Source organism: Cnephaeus nilssonii (genome assembly GCF_951640355.1).
Source record: "Cnephaeus nilssonii genome assembly, chromosome: 11".
In the NCBI taxonomy this organism is placed as follows: domain Eukaryota; kingdom Metazoa; phylum Chordata; class Mammalia; order Chiroptera; family Vespertilionidae; genus Cnephaeus; species Cnephaeus nilssonii.
In genome coordinates, this window is record NC_137082.1 from 53,796,856 (window position 1) to 53,813,553 (window position 16,698).

At 40.3% G+C, this 16,698-nt stretch overlaps 1 protein-coding gene across 2 annotated transcripts in view; it reads left to right on the top strand.

The window, feature by feature from the left end:
- The window catches only part of ATP9B (ATPase phospholipid transporting 9B (putative)), a 136,869-nt gene that overhangs the window by 23,778 nt on the left and 96,393 nt on the right, over window positions 1–16,698 (top strand). For both annotated transcript variants that reach the window (XM_079783667.1, XM_079783668.1), the window contains exons 5-6: window positions 1,157–1,265; window positions 11,769–11,827. In XM_079783667.1, coding sequence (XP_079639793.1) covers window positions 1,157–1,265; window positions 11,769–11,827 — 168 coding nt within the window. The remainder of the gene's footprint in view (window positions 1–1,156; window positions 1,266–11,768; window positions 11,828–16,698) is intronic.

Here is a 16,698-nt window from a genome sequence, read left to right on the forward strand (position 1 = left end):
GGATGATTTGGAGAGAAATGAGACTGGAGGCGGGAGACTGATGCTGTGGGTGAGACCAGAGGAGGGTCCGAGCCAGGCCCATATGTCTCGGAGGCATGACATGCGCTTGGTGATAAGTGATGGATGAGTGCAGGAGAGGAGTCATGGCATTATTTATAGGTGATGGCTATACCTTGAAGATTCAGACTGTGATGGCTCATGGGTGAGTGGAGCATTGGGCCACGAGGACTGAGGTTGGAGCCCCCCATCAGCATTCAGGGTGACTGCATAAAGAGGGGTGCAGTTCAGTAAATACCAGAAACATAAGTACATAAAAGTTTTACTTAGCATCAGGTTAATCTATTCAGGTTTTTACGTAAAAAATGAAAGCACTGACCGTACCTGTGCTCTCCAATGCCATTGCACGATGTTGGTCTAGGTGAGGAAATTGATCATGATAAGTGCCATACCTGGGAATTGTTTTGTTTTCTGAAATGCTTTTATTCTATCAGAAATAATATTTAAGTGCAGAAATTATAAGAGTTTTCTGTCAGTCTTTGTTAATTTGGTATTTGAATGCTTGAATGTTCCAAATCTAATTTCATAGATTTATTAAAGATTGTTTTTTTTCTTTGGGTTTCTACATATTATGATGTGAATTTTAAAAATTGTCTTAGAGATAGTATGAATTGTAAATCTATTACTATGTATTATATTCCTTTTATAGTATTTTATTGTTACTTTTTTCTGTTTTCATTTATTTTATATTTTAGAAGTAATATACAGTTGACCCCTGAACAACACAGAGGTTAGGTCTCCACATAGTCAAAAATCTGTAACTTTTGACTCCCCCAAACTTAGTTGTCCCTTGACATCCACCAGGGATCTGTTCCATAACCCTCAATAGATATTAAAATGCATGACTGCTCAAGACCCCTCTGTAGAATGGCATAGAACAATGCATGTGGTCGTCAGGCCCTCCCCCTCCCCCTCCCCCACCCTCATCTACACTTCCCAACCACAGATCAGAAACAGTACAGATGTTTACTGAGAAAAATCTGTGCATAAGTGGACCCACATAGGTCACACTCGTGTTGTTCAAGGGTCAACTATAAATCGAGGGGAAAGAAAAACCAAATAGTAAAAAATAATTTTCCTTTACTTTTTTGTTTTGTAGGGATTTGTCTTGGCTGTTACTATCATGAGGGAAGCAATGGATGAATTTCGGCGTTTTCAGCGAGACAAGGAAGTGAATTCACAACTATACAGCAAGCTCACAGTAAGAGGTTAGCGAGACACCTTTAATCCAGGTCACCATTTGTCCGATGTAATCATCATTTTAGAGTGAACATAAATGAAAGAAAACATGTCTTAATTCTGTTATTGAAAATAGTATTATGTGATTGCATATGATATCTAATTTCTTTGAATAGTTAGAGCATTCACAAGTGCCTTGTTTACTTGGGAAATTTGAAAGCCACTTTCAAAGCTGGAACTGGACACATGCTCAGAAAAGACCTGAGAAGGTCTTTTGCCTCTGGCCAATGTCTAGGCTCAGTGCAAGCAGAGGTGCAGCCTAAGGCCAAGTTATAAACAGCCTGGCTAAGTGCTGGAGTCCTCAGCACAGAGCCTATCTGCACAGATACTCCCTCCCTCGCTGCTTCCCTCTCTCTCTTCCTTTCCTCCTTCCTTCCCCTTCCCCCTCTTTATATCTCTTTCTCTCTCTCTTTCCCTCTCCCCCCCACTGTACCCCTCTACCTCCCCCCCTTTTCTTATATGCAAGGAAATCTCAGAAACCACATATGACAGAGAATACACACTTTACAAAAATGAGTTTAGCAAAGTCACTAAACATACAGCTACAGCATTTGACAAGAAACAAAGTGTAGCCCGTTCACAGAAGACATTAAGAAAAATTATTTCCAAGGATTTACTAGATAAGGACTAAATCAGTTGCCTTAAATATGCTCAAGGAGCTAAAGCAAATGAATTGCTAAAAGGTATTAGGAGAATGATGTATTAACAATTACAGAATGTCAATAAAAGTATAGAATGATTGAAAAAGAAGCGAAAGGAAAATTCTGGAGCTGAAAAGTACAATTAATTAAAAGAAAAAAATCACAAGCGAGTTTTAGTAGCAGATTAGAGTAGTCAGAAGAAACTATCAATGAACTTGAACCTGGGTCCTATGAAGTGTCCAGTCTGAGGAGCAGAAGGAAGAATTAGAAAAATAAATAAATCTTAGGAGACTTATGGGATGGCAGCAAGTGTGCTAATGTACACATAATGGGATCTTAGGAGCAGAGGAGAGAGAAAGGGTAGAAAAATATTTGAAGGAATAATGATCATTAACTTCCCAAACTTGATAAAGGACATGAATCTACAGATTCAGAAAGTTTAATGAAACCCTGGAAAGGCAAATGCATGGAGAGCCGCACTGGGACACGTTGTAGTCAGACTAGGTTGAAACCCAATGACCAAGAGGACACAGAGCAGCCACTTGTCACATAAAAGAGGAGGGGTCCCCAGTAAGAAGATGAAAAATCAGCAGGTGGAACATGGCGATATTTTTAAAATAGTAAAAGAAAAAACTGCCCATCAAGAATTCTGTATTGAGTAAAATTATTCAAAAACGAGGGAGAAATTAAGGCATTCTCAGATAAACTTAGAATTGGAAATGGGAACTCAAGAAAATTCACACATGCCCATGTTCACTGCAGCACTATTTACAGTTGCCAAAGGGTGCTAACAAACCACATGTCCATCAGTGGATGAATGGATAAACAAAATTTTGGTGTATTTGTGCACCTGAATGTTATTAAACCAGCACAAATGAGATATGATAGAACATGGTTGAACTTTGAGAATACCTGGCTGTATGAAAGAAACTAGACACAAAAAGTCACACATTGTATGTTTCATTCACAGAAATGTACATGGGGATAGCAAGCAGATCGTGTTTGTCGTGCCTGGGGAGGTAGGGGAGTGGTGTGAAGGTCCCTTCAGTGGTGATGAATGTTTTGGAACCTGATGGAGTTGGTTGTGGGATACTGAATGTACTGAGGGCCACTGAAATATCCATGTTGAAATGGCTGATTTTTTTTATATCAGTTTCACCTAAAAATGGAACATAATGCTGAGAAAGACATACTAATATTATGTCTTTCACACTTCTGAGATGTTTGAAGTAAAAATACGTTAGAAACATTTTTTAGTAGAATTATTTTAAGTACTCTAGGAAATACATCTTTTAAAAAATTGGTCATCGATACTGGTGATCCATGAATTTGACATTTTTCATGCAGTTAATGATAATTTTTGCTATTTTTGACTTTCTTGTATGTGTCAGATAACATTCATAATATGCATTCGCATAACCACCATCCAAGGGAGGTTGGTATTACCTCCAGGTTACAGATGAGAAACCTGAGGCACATGCTGAACGAGCTGCCCTGTTAGGTGCTTGATAGAGCTCAGATTTGAAACTGGACCATTCTGACTCTAAGCCTGGTGTTCTTTCAACTGCAGTGCATTGCTTGGTGGCTGGTTATTTTGATGCAAGTGATTGACAAGTAAAGTCTAGAATGTGAAAAAATACAGAGTTATGCTTATAGGGCATAATTTAACATTTATTTTGTTGTCAAGAATGTTTGCCTCTCAGCTTCTTAATTTCTAATATTTCACAGTTATCTATTCTCTGAATGGCATTGATGATTACTCTCTTGTGTAATTGACTGGTTTGTTGTATCATATTTACAACATTTGAACTTTTTATATTAGGAGTTCTTAAGCACACTCTTGTAGAACTACACTGGGAAAACGTCCTGTAATTTGCTTTTTGTTTTTTAAAGGAAAGCTACTTCTATTTCAAGTCTGTTACTGTCTTAAAGGTGCTTTGTTTGGAAGCAGAGACTACTTTGACTGATAGATGATCTAAATGAATACTGGAATACTTTAGTTAGCCCTTTGTTTTATTGCCCGAGAAGCTGCTTTTCTTGTGTGGGAATTTTCCATGTCTGCCACTGCTCTTTTCCTTCCTTCTCCTTGTTTATGACTGCGTTTATTATTCACTGTCTTCTAATAGACAGCGTCAGAGGCAGAGGCAGGGAGGAGAGCATGAAACAGGTGCTCCTGGGTGTTGGCAGTTTTTGCAAAGTTCCTGATGAAGAGGAGTATAAATTGTGCGGCCATTCTATTTTCACATTCTTGGAATCAATGCAATATTTTTTCCTACTTACAGGGAGAGGTGTATAAATTGAATGCCTTGGTAATTATCCAGTTGGCTAGTTCACAATTCAATTCCACAAATATTTACTAAGTACTCACTATGTCTTAGGCACTGTGATAACCTCATGGGATTCAAACATGAATAAGTCCTGAACTGTGCTTCTTAAAGAGCTCATGCAGTATTCTAGCAGACAGGACAAACTTGGAGGTCTTTGTGTATTTGTATTTATTTTAATCAGCTCCCAAATCTCAGCAGGGTTCAGTCATATCAACCACTATCTGTGTATTTTCCAATGTTATACCTAAAGCTAACATGAATTAATATATTTAGGAATGGAGTTTATTAGAAATGGGATTACTCTGTTCTGTGTTTTGTTTTGTTTTTGTGATGGTTGTTTCCCAGTATACCTTAAGTCTTTCTTTTAATAGGGAAGAAAGTCTGCTGTCTTTGAACCTTATGTAAATTGTGTGTGTGAGAGAATGTGGAAGGACATGTCCATATTTACATGTTTCTTGTGTTCCAGTCTCCTTCCAAAAGAAGCCTTGTTCACGGGGAGTACAAAAAGGGACTGTTCTCTGTTCCTCTATGGTTGCATGGCTTGGAACCCTATCATCAGTACTGTGTTGTTGCTACTTGTAAAACTCTTACTCTGTTCTTTTATAGTTAAAAAATTTATAAAATGTCTCTCTGAAATTTTGTGATCTTTTAGTAAAATTTACTTCATTTGTGAGTTATAATTATCCCTTTAAAAATCAAGAGATTTTTAAATCCCTCTTTAGTGCCTCTTACATATTGTTTATGCATTATACACACTTTCATGGGGGAAATCATAAATGTAACTGATTTTATGAGTTACTATATTTTCTACTTGGCAAGAAGGATTTCGTTTTGTGACAGTCATATCTGAAGATAGTTTTTTTTTAATAGTATACTCAAGTGTCAGCTGAATTTCCCCATCAGAAAGTGCTTAGCAGCTGATGCACTTGGAAGTAATCAGAGTTGATTGCTGCGATCCGTATGCAGAGAAGCAGTGATGACTCTTCGCACGTTATTGATGTGCTGTCATCTCTTGTTCGTCCACTCTTGTGACAGCACAGATGAAATACAGCCCTGGATACTGGGGAGTCATTTGTGGATGTTTTATTTTATGTAGTCAAAGCAGTGCTTTGGTGCACATGCTCAGCTTTTCACATATTCATCTCATATCCTCCCTTTTGTGAAGTAGATTTAAGTCATTTTTCTTGTCTGGGGTCTGAGCAGCATTTGAAAAGAATCGATTCCAGTATTTTTCAAGAATATTTAGCAAACATTATTGTGTTTTTACTATACAGTGATATTTATTGCCTGCTATATATGTCAGGCACAAGCAGACACTTAGGATTTACTATTTCATTTGTTTAGGACCGGATATGTATACTCAGGACTAGGTACATGTATGCAGGAGTAGATGTATATACCCATTACCACATGACCAGTATGTTTTTCCAGCTCACCCTAAGAGGATCTATGAATTAATTTCTTCATGATACTCATACATTGGTTTTTATTACATCATTTGGGGATGAGGGTCTGGAACACCTGAAATATGACTAAAATCACTTGCTGACTAACACAGAGCCTCTTCTCACACATGTAAGGGCTGTGTGTGTATGTCTGGTGGCATCTGGTATTTCCTTTTGGTGACTGGTGTTGCTTTGATCATGCTGTTGGTCATTGGTCTCTCAGCTCCGTGTGCACAACTGCTGTTACCTCAAGGCTAAGAAGAGTAATTGGCACATGTAGGCACTCAGTACGTGCAATATTAAGTAAATGAGGAACTTCCAGGTCAGATATGAAAAGTTGTCATCCTGATAGATATTGTCAGAGAGCTGCCGGTAAGGCTGCAACAGTCTGTGCGGCATGCCCATGTGGGTCAGCCGGCCCGTGCACCCCTCACCTGCTGTCCTGGCCCACTTGAGATAGAATGCTCTTTAACCCACCGGCTTGATTGGTGAAAAAGGTTCTCATTTTGCTTGCTACTTACCTTTTAGCATTTCATTGTTCGTTTTTAATCTTTTATACAAATTTATTAATCTTTTTTCCTATTTCCACTTTTTTGCCTTGTTATAATTTCTTTATAAGAGAAGTTTATGACATGGCAAATATATTTATCTTGTTTGACTAATTTTTAATATCTTTTTTTAGATGTAGGTAAATTTATAATTTTTATGGATGCAAACCTTTTTTATTTTTTTATTTTTTACTTTAACCTTAGATAGTTCTTTTAACCCCAATATAGTGTAGATATTTTTATTTTCTAACAGTGTTGCAATTTTACATTTAAAGTATGTATTACATTGGGACGGGATCTAACTTTTCTTTTTCCCAAATGGTCAGTTAAGTTGTTTTAAAACCAGTTATTAAGTTATTTTCTCAGACCTTTGAGAAATATGTAGATTCATTCGGGCCCTTTCCTCTGCTTTCTGTTCTGCTTTACTGATTCTTCCAGATCTCCATGCCAGTTTTAAGAAATGTTCCTTCATGGAACATTCTAGTAGCTTGGGAAACCTCCCTCCTTACCTCCTTCCTTTACTGGTTATTTTTTTTTTCTTTCATTTTTTTTCTTATTTTCTTTGAGTAACATGAGACACTATAAATGTAAGATTATTGGGACATTTTCTTCCTGCTCCTGTATTCAACCAATGACATGGAACCCTTAACAGGAGCCTGACGCAGTCCTGCTATCTCCATCTATTGATTTTCTCCTTCTCCCACCAGGGCTCATACCAATCTCCACACTCAGGAGTAATTGAGAAGGAAGCCATCACCGTATAGATTATTGAACATAGAGGAAATAGGGACTACGGACAATTTCAAACTAAGGCTGGCTTGTATTCCTCTCGATGCTGGTGTAACCACACAGACTCACATAGGAGGACATTGATGGAAGTGTGCATTTGTAGGCCCATGAGAGAGGGAGACCGCTGCATTGTACATCTTCTGATTTTAGTCCCGAGAGTCTTAGAGCCATTTATATTAACAGTCCTGACCTTTGGTAGATATTTAAGAGACCTGTCTAGCTGCAGAAAATAGAGATTACAAACTTCCCTTAGGCAGATAGTGGTGGGCTTGACCAAGACTTTGAGGGGTGTCTCTATCGTCTAATACCATATAATGTTCATTTGTACCTGTTAGTTGATAAAACAGTTAATGTTGAGGTACTTATTAAATTTTTCAAATTGTATACTTTTCTACCAAATATTTATCTGGTTAATGTAGTGGATTGCTACTGGTACTTATTTCAGTGTTTAGTTCTGCATATCGCTTTAGTTCTGCACATTGGTAGGTAACAGAGTCTGTGTGGGTAGCCTCTGCGGGCAGCTTCTGGACTCTGCTGGTCATTACACGGTGGTGTGGACTGTTTTAGCAAGTGAGACTAGAGGGGAAGTGGTTGGCTAGCACAGCTGATCCAGTGAATAACAGTGTTTTATCTTTAAATGTTTCTTAAAATACTGTAATATATTATTACTAGAGGTCCGGTGCATGAAATTCATGCACGGGAGGGGTGTTCCTCAGCCCAGCCTGCACCCTCTCCAGTCTGGGACATCCCTCTCACAATCCACGACTGTTGGCTCCCAGCTACCCTGCCCTGCAGGCCTGATCCCCCCCAACTGCCCTCTCCTGCTGGCCTGGTCCCCACCCAACTGCCCTCCCCTGCAGGCCTGGTCCCCACCCAACTGCCCTCCCCTGCAGGCCTGGTCCCCCACAACTGCCCTCCCCTGCAGGCCTGGTCCCCCCCAACTGCCCTCCCCTGCTGACCTGGTCTCCCCCAACTGCCCTCCTCTGCTGGCCCGTTCACCTCTAACTGCCCTCCCTGCTTGCCTGATCACCCACAACTGCCCTCCCCTGCTGACCTGGTCCCCCCCGCAACTGCCCTCCCCTGCAGGCCTGGTCCCCCCCAACTGCCCTCCCCTGCAGGCCTGGGTCCCCCCAAACTGCCCTCCCCTGCAGGCCTGGGTGCCCCCCTAACTGCCCTCCCTTGCTGGCCTGGTCTCCCCCAGCTGCCCTCCTCTGCCAGCCTGGTCACCCCCAAATGCCCTCCTCTGCTGGCTTGGTCACCCCTAACTTCCCACAACTGCCCTTCCCTGCTGGCCATCTTGTGGCGGCCATCTTGTGTCCACTTGGGGGCAGCCATCTTTGACCTCATGGGGGCGGCCATCTTGTGTCTTGGTGTGACGGTCAATTTGCATATTACTCTTTTATTAGATAGGATTTCAGTGTTCTTCCTAAAGTTAATTATTTTCTTACAATAGAATAGGAGAAAGAATTGATTCTGTTGAATTTGAGTATTTTAATTTTTTTGTTATTGCTAAAGAATGTTTTTAAAAACTTCTTTAATTGCCCTTGCCAGTGGTTCAGTGGTTAGAGTGCCAATCCTTGGACTAAAGGGTCTCAGGTTTGAATCTTTGTCAAGGGCATGGACCTGGATTGCAAGTTCGATCCCTGTCCCCTGTTGGGGTGCATGTGGGAGGCAGCCAATCGATATGTCTCTCACATCCACGTTTTTTTTTCTCTCTCTCTTGCATGTGGATGTCCCTCCTTCCCTCCCTCCCTCTCTCTTTCTCTCTCTCTCTGTTTTTCTTTCTCTCCTGCATGAGGATACGACTTTGCCCATTTCATTCCCACTTTTATCCCCAGCAAGTCCTGGGGAAGAGGGCCTGAGCTCTGAGTGACGTTAAGCAGAAGCCTGTGCAGCTGCCCAGCTTCAGCAGGGTTGGTCTCAGCCTGAGAGCAGTCTGGGCCTGTGTGTCCCAGGACTAGCATCATGTGACTTGGTCTGTGTACTCATCACTGAACTTATGGAGCCTCAGATGTTCATCTTGTGCATTGTAATTACTGTGAGCATCCTCTCTCTGCCCCTTGCCCTTCTCACTGCGCCTCAGGATTCAGGTTCCTTCCTCATCCACGCCTTTTATTTCCAGACTCCTTACTGAGAATGGCTCACCTCTGAGGGTCTTGTTTCCTCTGCAGTGGCTGTGCTTCTCCATAGCCTTGGGGCCACTTGACCTGGAGGCGGGGTCTCTTCCTGTCTCTACAGCTTATTCTCTTTGGACCTGACTCCAGTTGTTTCAGACACCAGTCCATTGATCTTATACCTTAGCACTTTCTTGCCCCTTTGATGTTCTAGTCCAGTGGTCGGCAAGCTCATTAGTCAACAGAGCAGTAAACCGCGGCTCGCGAGCCGCAGTTTGCCGACCACTGTTCTAGTCAATTAAGTCCAGTTTATCCTTTTTTTTTTAAACGAAGGCTTGTGGTATCCTAAGAACTATTTACCCAACTCAAAGATTTTCTGTTATATTTCTCCTATGTTTCTTCTTATTATTTTTTTTTTCAGTTTTAGGCTTTACGTTATATATATCCATGTTGTGTAAATTTTTATGTCAGTGCAGTGTACAGGTCTGAGTACTTTTCTTGGATGTGGATATCCCTTGTTTCTAGCACCGTTTGGGGAAATAGTAATTCTTTCCCACTGCATTGCCAAGCACTTTTGTCAAAAATAAGTTGTCCTTCAAGTGTGGGTTTTTTTCTCCTTTCACTCCATTGATATATTTGTCTATCTTTATGCTAATTCCATGCTCTTTTGATTACTATTGCTTTATAATAATTCTTGAAATCAGAGATTGTTTGCCCTCCAACATGGTTTTCTAATTCCACAGTTGTTTTGGCTAGTGTATGTTCTTTGGATTTTCATATGACTTAGAATCCATTTTCATGAAAAAGCCTGCTGGGATTTTGATTGGGATTACTTTGAATCTATAGATAAATTGGGGGAGAGTTGATATCTTAATAATATTAAGTCTTCTGACCCATGAATGAGATATATTCCTCCCTTGATTTAGGTCTTTTAAATATTTCTCAGCAATGTTTTGTGTGTTTTTTCAAAGTATAGATCTCTTTTAAATAGCTTATATTATCATGTGAAGGAATAATAAGTTTCTCAGGAATGTAAAATCTTGATTAAGAAGTCAAAAAGGGCTATGTTTTCTATGTTTTAAAATATTTAAAAATTATTTCCTGCATTTATTGCATCTTTTATGTATGCAGCTGTTCATCTCTCTCCTCTTTGTGTCTGTTACAGAGAGGGTGAAAGTAGAAGGAAGGGGAAGAGGAGTGTGTAGTAGGAGTAAAAAGAAAAGTGAAATATAGGTCATGGTTTGGGGTTCTGCTGAGGTCAATGAGGGATATTCACTGCCTGGGGCTTAGCTATAAAAACAGAACAGTGGGAGTACAGACAGGTAGCTTGAAGTGACCGAGGGAAAAATAATTGAAATAGACATTCTTTTGTGGCTATTGTTTTGGCTAATAATAGACATATACTTATCACTTGTAGAGACATCTTATAAGATTTGTTGCATATGTAATTCTAAAGAACATTGCTATTTTATGGTATGAATACAAATAGGCTCCACCCCCAAAAAATAGCTCCAGCCTTATGTGTTTATTATATAATTGAGGAACATGAAAAATATAGCAACATTTACAAAGCTTATTGATATCCTTCAGACAAATCGTTAGGAACTAGTTTATTATTATTGAAACGCAGCTGCTTGAAGAGGTATTTAGGAAATAAGGTTTTATAATAAGTTGAATGTGGTCTAAAAGTCAGGGGAATGGTCAGTAATACTAGGTTTTGATAATGCAATATGAACTTTCCTCTGTTCTATTAGCTTTCAGAATAAACTGAATGTAAAAGAAAAGGACCTTTCTTCATATTAAAACGTAAAAGTTGTTGCTGGTCCTAAAAGGGAAACAGACAGGGCGAAGGAGACTGCCAAGCCAGGGAGGGGAGTGAGAAACAGAGATGGAGGAAGGGATGGAGGCTGGGCCCAGAGACACAGGAAGTGAAAGAACTTGGTGTTTCAAAATGCCTCTATAATGTTTTATCTACTCTATGTGATATGAACATTGTGGTGTAGATGTTATATATTAACTGTTATACATGATTAGCACACACTAGCTATCATGTAGGTATTTTAAGAATTTGCACAATATAGCATGGAGAAAAACCACTTTTCATAATAAATCTGTGGTCCTGACCTGTGTCTGTAAAAGCTTCTGGTGAAGGGTGATATTCTCTCTGATCTTCTCTGTTCCTTCTTTTCTGTTAGTCATGTGCCAGTCAATACCATTCCCGGGTTGTACAATAAGAACTGTACATATCCATCTGACTCAATTTCTGTCACCACATTATTTTATTTAGTGATATTTCTGATCATCCTATCTTGACTCACACCTGAAATAATGGTAGATTGGGTAAGAACCTTCCACATGGAATCCTCTTCCACATTCCCACAAGGTTTTTATTGGGGGTGGTTAAATTGTACTTGGGAGTTAACTAAGAGAAGTTAATTTTTAGTGACTGTGTCTATCTGAAATATTTATTTTGAAAGTATAAGTAGAGATACATTATATAAAGTTATTCCCCCAAAAGTTATTTCTAAAGTATTACTTATCAATTGAAAGTTTAACTCTGGTGTGCTATTGTTTCCTTGAGTTGATTATACTTCTTCTTTTTTTCAAGGTAAAGTGCAAGTTCAGAGTTCAGACATACAAGTTGGAGACCTCATCATAGTGGAAAAGGTTGATGCATTTTCAATATATTTCAGACATGTCTATACCACTTATTAACATTTAGCCTGATTGCAAGTAACTTTCGAATATAAAGAAAATTGAGACATTTATTTTCAATCTTAACATCATTGTGTAAGATTTGCTATACATGAAGAAACATCTAGATTTTTTTGTATAGTCTGTTTTGTTAAAGTACATTTCAGTGTGCATAGATGACGTCATATTTTGTCTAAAATAAGACATGTTAACTGCTTAATGTTACATTATCAGTATTATTTCATGTGACCAAAGAATTTCAGCTTCTAGAACTTACTATTACAGATAGATATACAGGCAGTCCTCGGGTTACGTCGGACTCGATGTATGTCGTTCCATGGTTATGTCACCATCTCCCATTTATTTATAAAAAAAAGTTCCGTCATTTCGACGTATGTACATATGTGCTTTATGTTTTTTATTATTTATTTACCACAAGTAAAGGTCAGGAATTGTTATCTTTCTTTTAAATTTTTTTTACTGTTTCACTTTATTACTGCTGTGTATGTACTCCATGTGAGTGATGTAGGTGCTTATGTAGATGGATTCCGATTTACGGCAAAAATTGCGTTACGTCTCACCGTAGGAACGGCTCTCCGACGTAACCCGAGGACTTACTGTATTACACATAATTATTGGATATTAATTCTTATGGTTAATAAGAATTCTTATGGTTAATAAAACTTAAAGAAGGAAAGGTAAATGGAAGCAAAAGAGGATTAGAAAGAAAAAGTTTAGGTCTGTGTAGGAAGAGACGATTAAAAAAACCCACATTGGTCAGAGGTAGAAATCACTGGGCTGCTGGTGGCCTGGGGTGTAACCCATGGGCTGACCGCATGGTGGTAGTTGTTTCTCATGCACAGTCTTCCCTGAGGAACAGTGACTCAATGGACAGTCTTTATTTTTATTTTATTTTTTTAATTAAGGCTCAAGAACAACTTTTAAAAATATGTTAAGTAAGTTTTTGAAAAGCCTCTTACAGAGTAGTGTGAGCCCTTAGTGCCAGTTGATGTGCAGGCCACATAGGAGCATAGCAGCCTGAGTCATCTGTGCAAGATACTTAGTACAAGAAAGTCGTCCTCCTCAAGACACTGCTACATTAATCTGTACCAAGAATGATCGGGGTGTGTTTGATTTGACAAAACTAGATGAAATTAAACAGACTGATTTGCAACTCATTTACAATAGTATTCATTTATATGGATACTATAAGTCACTAATTTTTTATCCATTCTTAGATTTTCAGGTGGTTCCTATTGTAAAGTGCTACAGTGAACATTCTTGTACATTATATCTTTGCACATTTCTATAAGACAAATGGTAGTCATATAAATTTTGATGCAGTTCTTTAAAACATCAACATTGCCTCACAGTTTTTGTGGTCAGGAATCTGGGTGCAGCTTAGCTAGGTCTTCTGGTTCCAGGTCCCTCTCAAGGCTGCAGTCAAGGATCCATCAGGTGGCTGTCACCTTCAGGGCCCACTGGGCCTGTTGGCAGAACTTGGTGCTGTGTCGGACTTAGAACCTCAGTTCCAGGGACTTTGGTTCGAGGCCTTTCCCATTTCTGGCCAGATGGACCTCTCTACAGGCAGCTCACGGCCAGCTGCCAGGGAGCAGGTGACAGAGGGCTTGAGGGTGCTGGCTGCATGGACTCCTGGCTGTGAGACCTTGTCCCATCGCCTTCAGTTTTCTTTTGATTTTAAGAGTCTGCCTTGTGTTGTGGGGTTGAAAATTGGGGTAGAATCTGTGAATCCTCTCTTATTTTCAGTACCATCCATGATAGGAATGGAGGGAATCACCTTATTCTTGTAAAAATCATCTGTAAAAGCCTATAGCTGGCATCACCCTCAGTGCATGTCAGATGCCTTTCTTCTGAGACTGGGCACAGGGCAGGTGTTTGCTCCTATCACGCTTACTCAGCTCGCATTTGTAGCCACTGAATAAGGCAAGTAAAGGAAACAGAAGGAATTCAGATTGGAAGGGAAGAAGTAAAAGTGCCCCTATTTACTGATGACGTGATTGTGTATGTAGAAAATCCCATGCGATTTCTAAAAAAAAACCTCTCAGAACTAAAGAGTTCAATAAGGTGGCAAATTATAAGATGCACATTCAAATGCCAGTGCCATTTTTATATACTGACAATGAACATGTGGAAACTGAAACTAAAAGTGCAGTGCTCTTAGTCACTTCTGTGAAAACACAATCTTAGCTATGCCGGAGATAACGTGTGTTCAGGAAAGTGATCAAAGGTCTGAGTAAAGAGGTACATTATAGTCTTGGACTGGAACATTCCACAGTTTCTCCAAAATTGATCTGTAAGTTCACGGTAATATACTTCCTATCAAAATCTTAACAAGGTTTTGTTTGTTTGTTTTTTAAACAAAATAAGCTTATTTCTAAAACTAATTTGGCAAGGTCCAGGCCCTAAAGTGGCTAAAATAGTCTTGGCAAGGAGAGTAAAGGGAGAAGAATCACTCTTCCCGAAGTTAAGGCTTCCTACCTAGACACATTAATAGCATGGTGTGGAAGAAGGAGAGAACCAAGATTAATGAAACATTAGAACCCAGAAATGCTCAAGGGTGTTTGACAGAGTGCAAAGCAGCTAAAGTGGAGAAAAGCCAGCCTCCCGGGTGAATGAGGCTGGAGCTGTTTGGGCATCTGTGGGTAAAAAAGAACCTTACTCTAAGTGTCACACTTTATACCAATATTAAGTCAAAATGGATCATGGATTTCAATGTAAACTAGAACTGTAAAAATTTAGAAAAACATAGGAAAAATATTCAGAATCCAGGGCAGGAAAGTAGCTCTTAGACTGGACATCAAAAGCACAATGCAGCAAAGATAAAAACATTGATAAATTGCATCTCATTAAAATGAAAAACTGTGCTTAGTGAAAACACAAGTCAATATGATGAAAAAACAACCTACAAACTAGGAGAAAATATTTGTAAACCACATCTGACAAGGATTTGTACTTAGATTATGTAAAAGCTGTTAAAAGCCAACAGGTAAAAAAAAATCAAATTAGAAAATGAACAAAAATATATAAAGAGAAATTCACCAAAGAAGATATATAGGTAGAAAATAAGTACATGAGAAGATACTCTGTATCATTGATCACCTAGGACTGCAAATTAAAGCAATGAACTATCACTACACATGTAGCAGAATGGATACAATGAAAATGGTGCCAGCACCAAATACTACAATGATGTGAAAAGTGGATTACTTATATATTTCCTGTGGGAATATCAGACATTATAGTTATTCTGGAAAATCATTAAGTCTCTTAAAAAGCTAAATATGCAAATATTATATAACCCAGCAATTGAACTGTTGAACCTTTATCACAGAGAAATGTTAATTTAAGTTGGCACAAAAGCCTATCTATGAATGTTTATACCTTCATCCTACCTAATAATAGACAAATATGCAAATTGACCATACCTCCCCTACGCCCACCAGCCCAAGCCACGCCCACCAGCCAATCAGGGTGAGTATGCAAATAAACCGAACCAAGATGGCTACAGCCACCGAGAGCAAGGTTTCCCAGGCAACAGAGGGAAACAAGCTTTCCGCCTGCCCTTGCCAGGCCTAAGCCTCCACTCAAGCTACAAAGTTTCAATTATAGAAGGTAAACAAATTCAAACAGAATGGCGGCAGCCACGGAGCTGGAGAGACCAGGCCAGGGTTGCCCGCGGTAATGGAGAAAGTAAAGCTTTCCGCACACCCTGGCTGGGCTCAGGCCTCTGCTTAAGGCTACAAAGTTTCAATTATAGAAGGTGAATTAACTCAAACAGAAATGGCTGCCGGTGGAGCATGCAGGAGGCTTGGCTCCGCTCCGGGCTACGAAGTTTCAATTGTAGAAGGTAAATAAATTCCAGATACCAGTGCCTCTGCTTGAGTCGCCAGGGGGTGTGGCTGGCCTGCAAACCACCACAGGCCCCTTGCTCAGGCTGCCCCACACCCCAAAGGAACCCCACCCTGATCAGGGACACCCTTCAGGGCAAACCAGCTGGCCCCCACTCCTGCACCAGGCCTCTATCCTATCTAATAAAAGAGTAATATGCAGATTGACCACCACTCCAACACACAATATGTCTGCCCCCATGTGGTCAAAGATCCTGCCCCCATGTGGACACAAGATGGCCACCACAAGATGGCCAGCAGGGGAGGGCAGTTTGGAAGCACCCGGCCTGCAAGGGAGGGAAGTTGGAGGCGATCAACCCTGCAGGGGAGGGCAGTTAGGGGTGACCGGGCTGGCAGAGGAGGGAAATTGGGGGCAAACAGGCTGGCAGGGGAGCAATTAGGCATCAATCAGGCTGGCAGCGGAGTGGTTAGGGGGTGATCAGGCTGGCAGGCAGAAGCGGTTAGGGGCAATCAGGAAGGCAGGCAGGCAAGCAGTTGGGAGCCAGCAGTCCTGGATTGTGAGAGGGATAACCAACTGCCCATTTAGGCCCGATCCCACTGGGATCGGGCCTAAATGGGCAGTCGGACATCCCTCGAGGGGTCCCAGATTGGAGAGGGTATAGGCTGGGCTGAGGGACACCCCCCCCCCTCCGTGCACGAATTTCGTACACCGGGCCTCTAGTTATTCATAATAGCCAAAAACCTAAAACAGTCCCCATATCCCGACTGGGGGTGATCAGAGAAACTGTTGTCCATCGGATCATCCTGCATCGCGTGAAGGAGGCAGAGGTCCTGCTCTCATGGTGCTCATAGTCTTGAGGGGAGGGAAAGATAAAAAGTACCTAATAAGCATTTGGAGTTATCAAGTTTATTTATGAGTGACTCATGGAAAATGAAACATGATAAGGGAATAAAGAGTAATGGTTTGGAAATGCA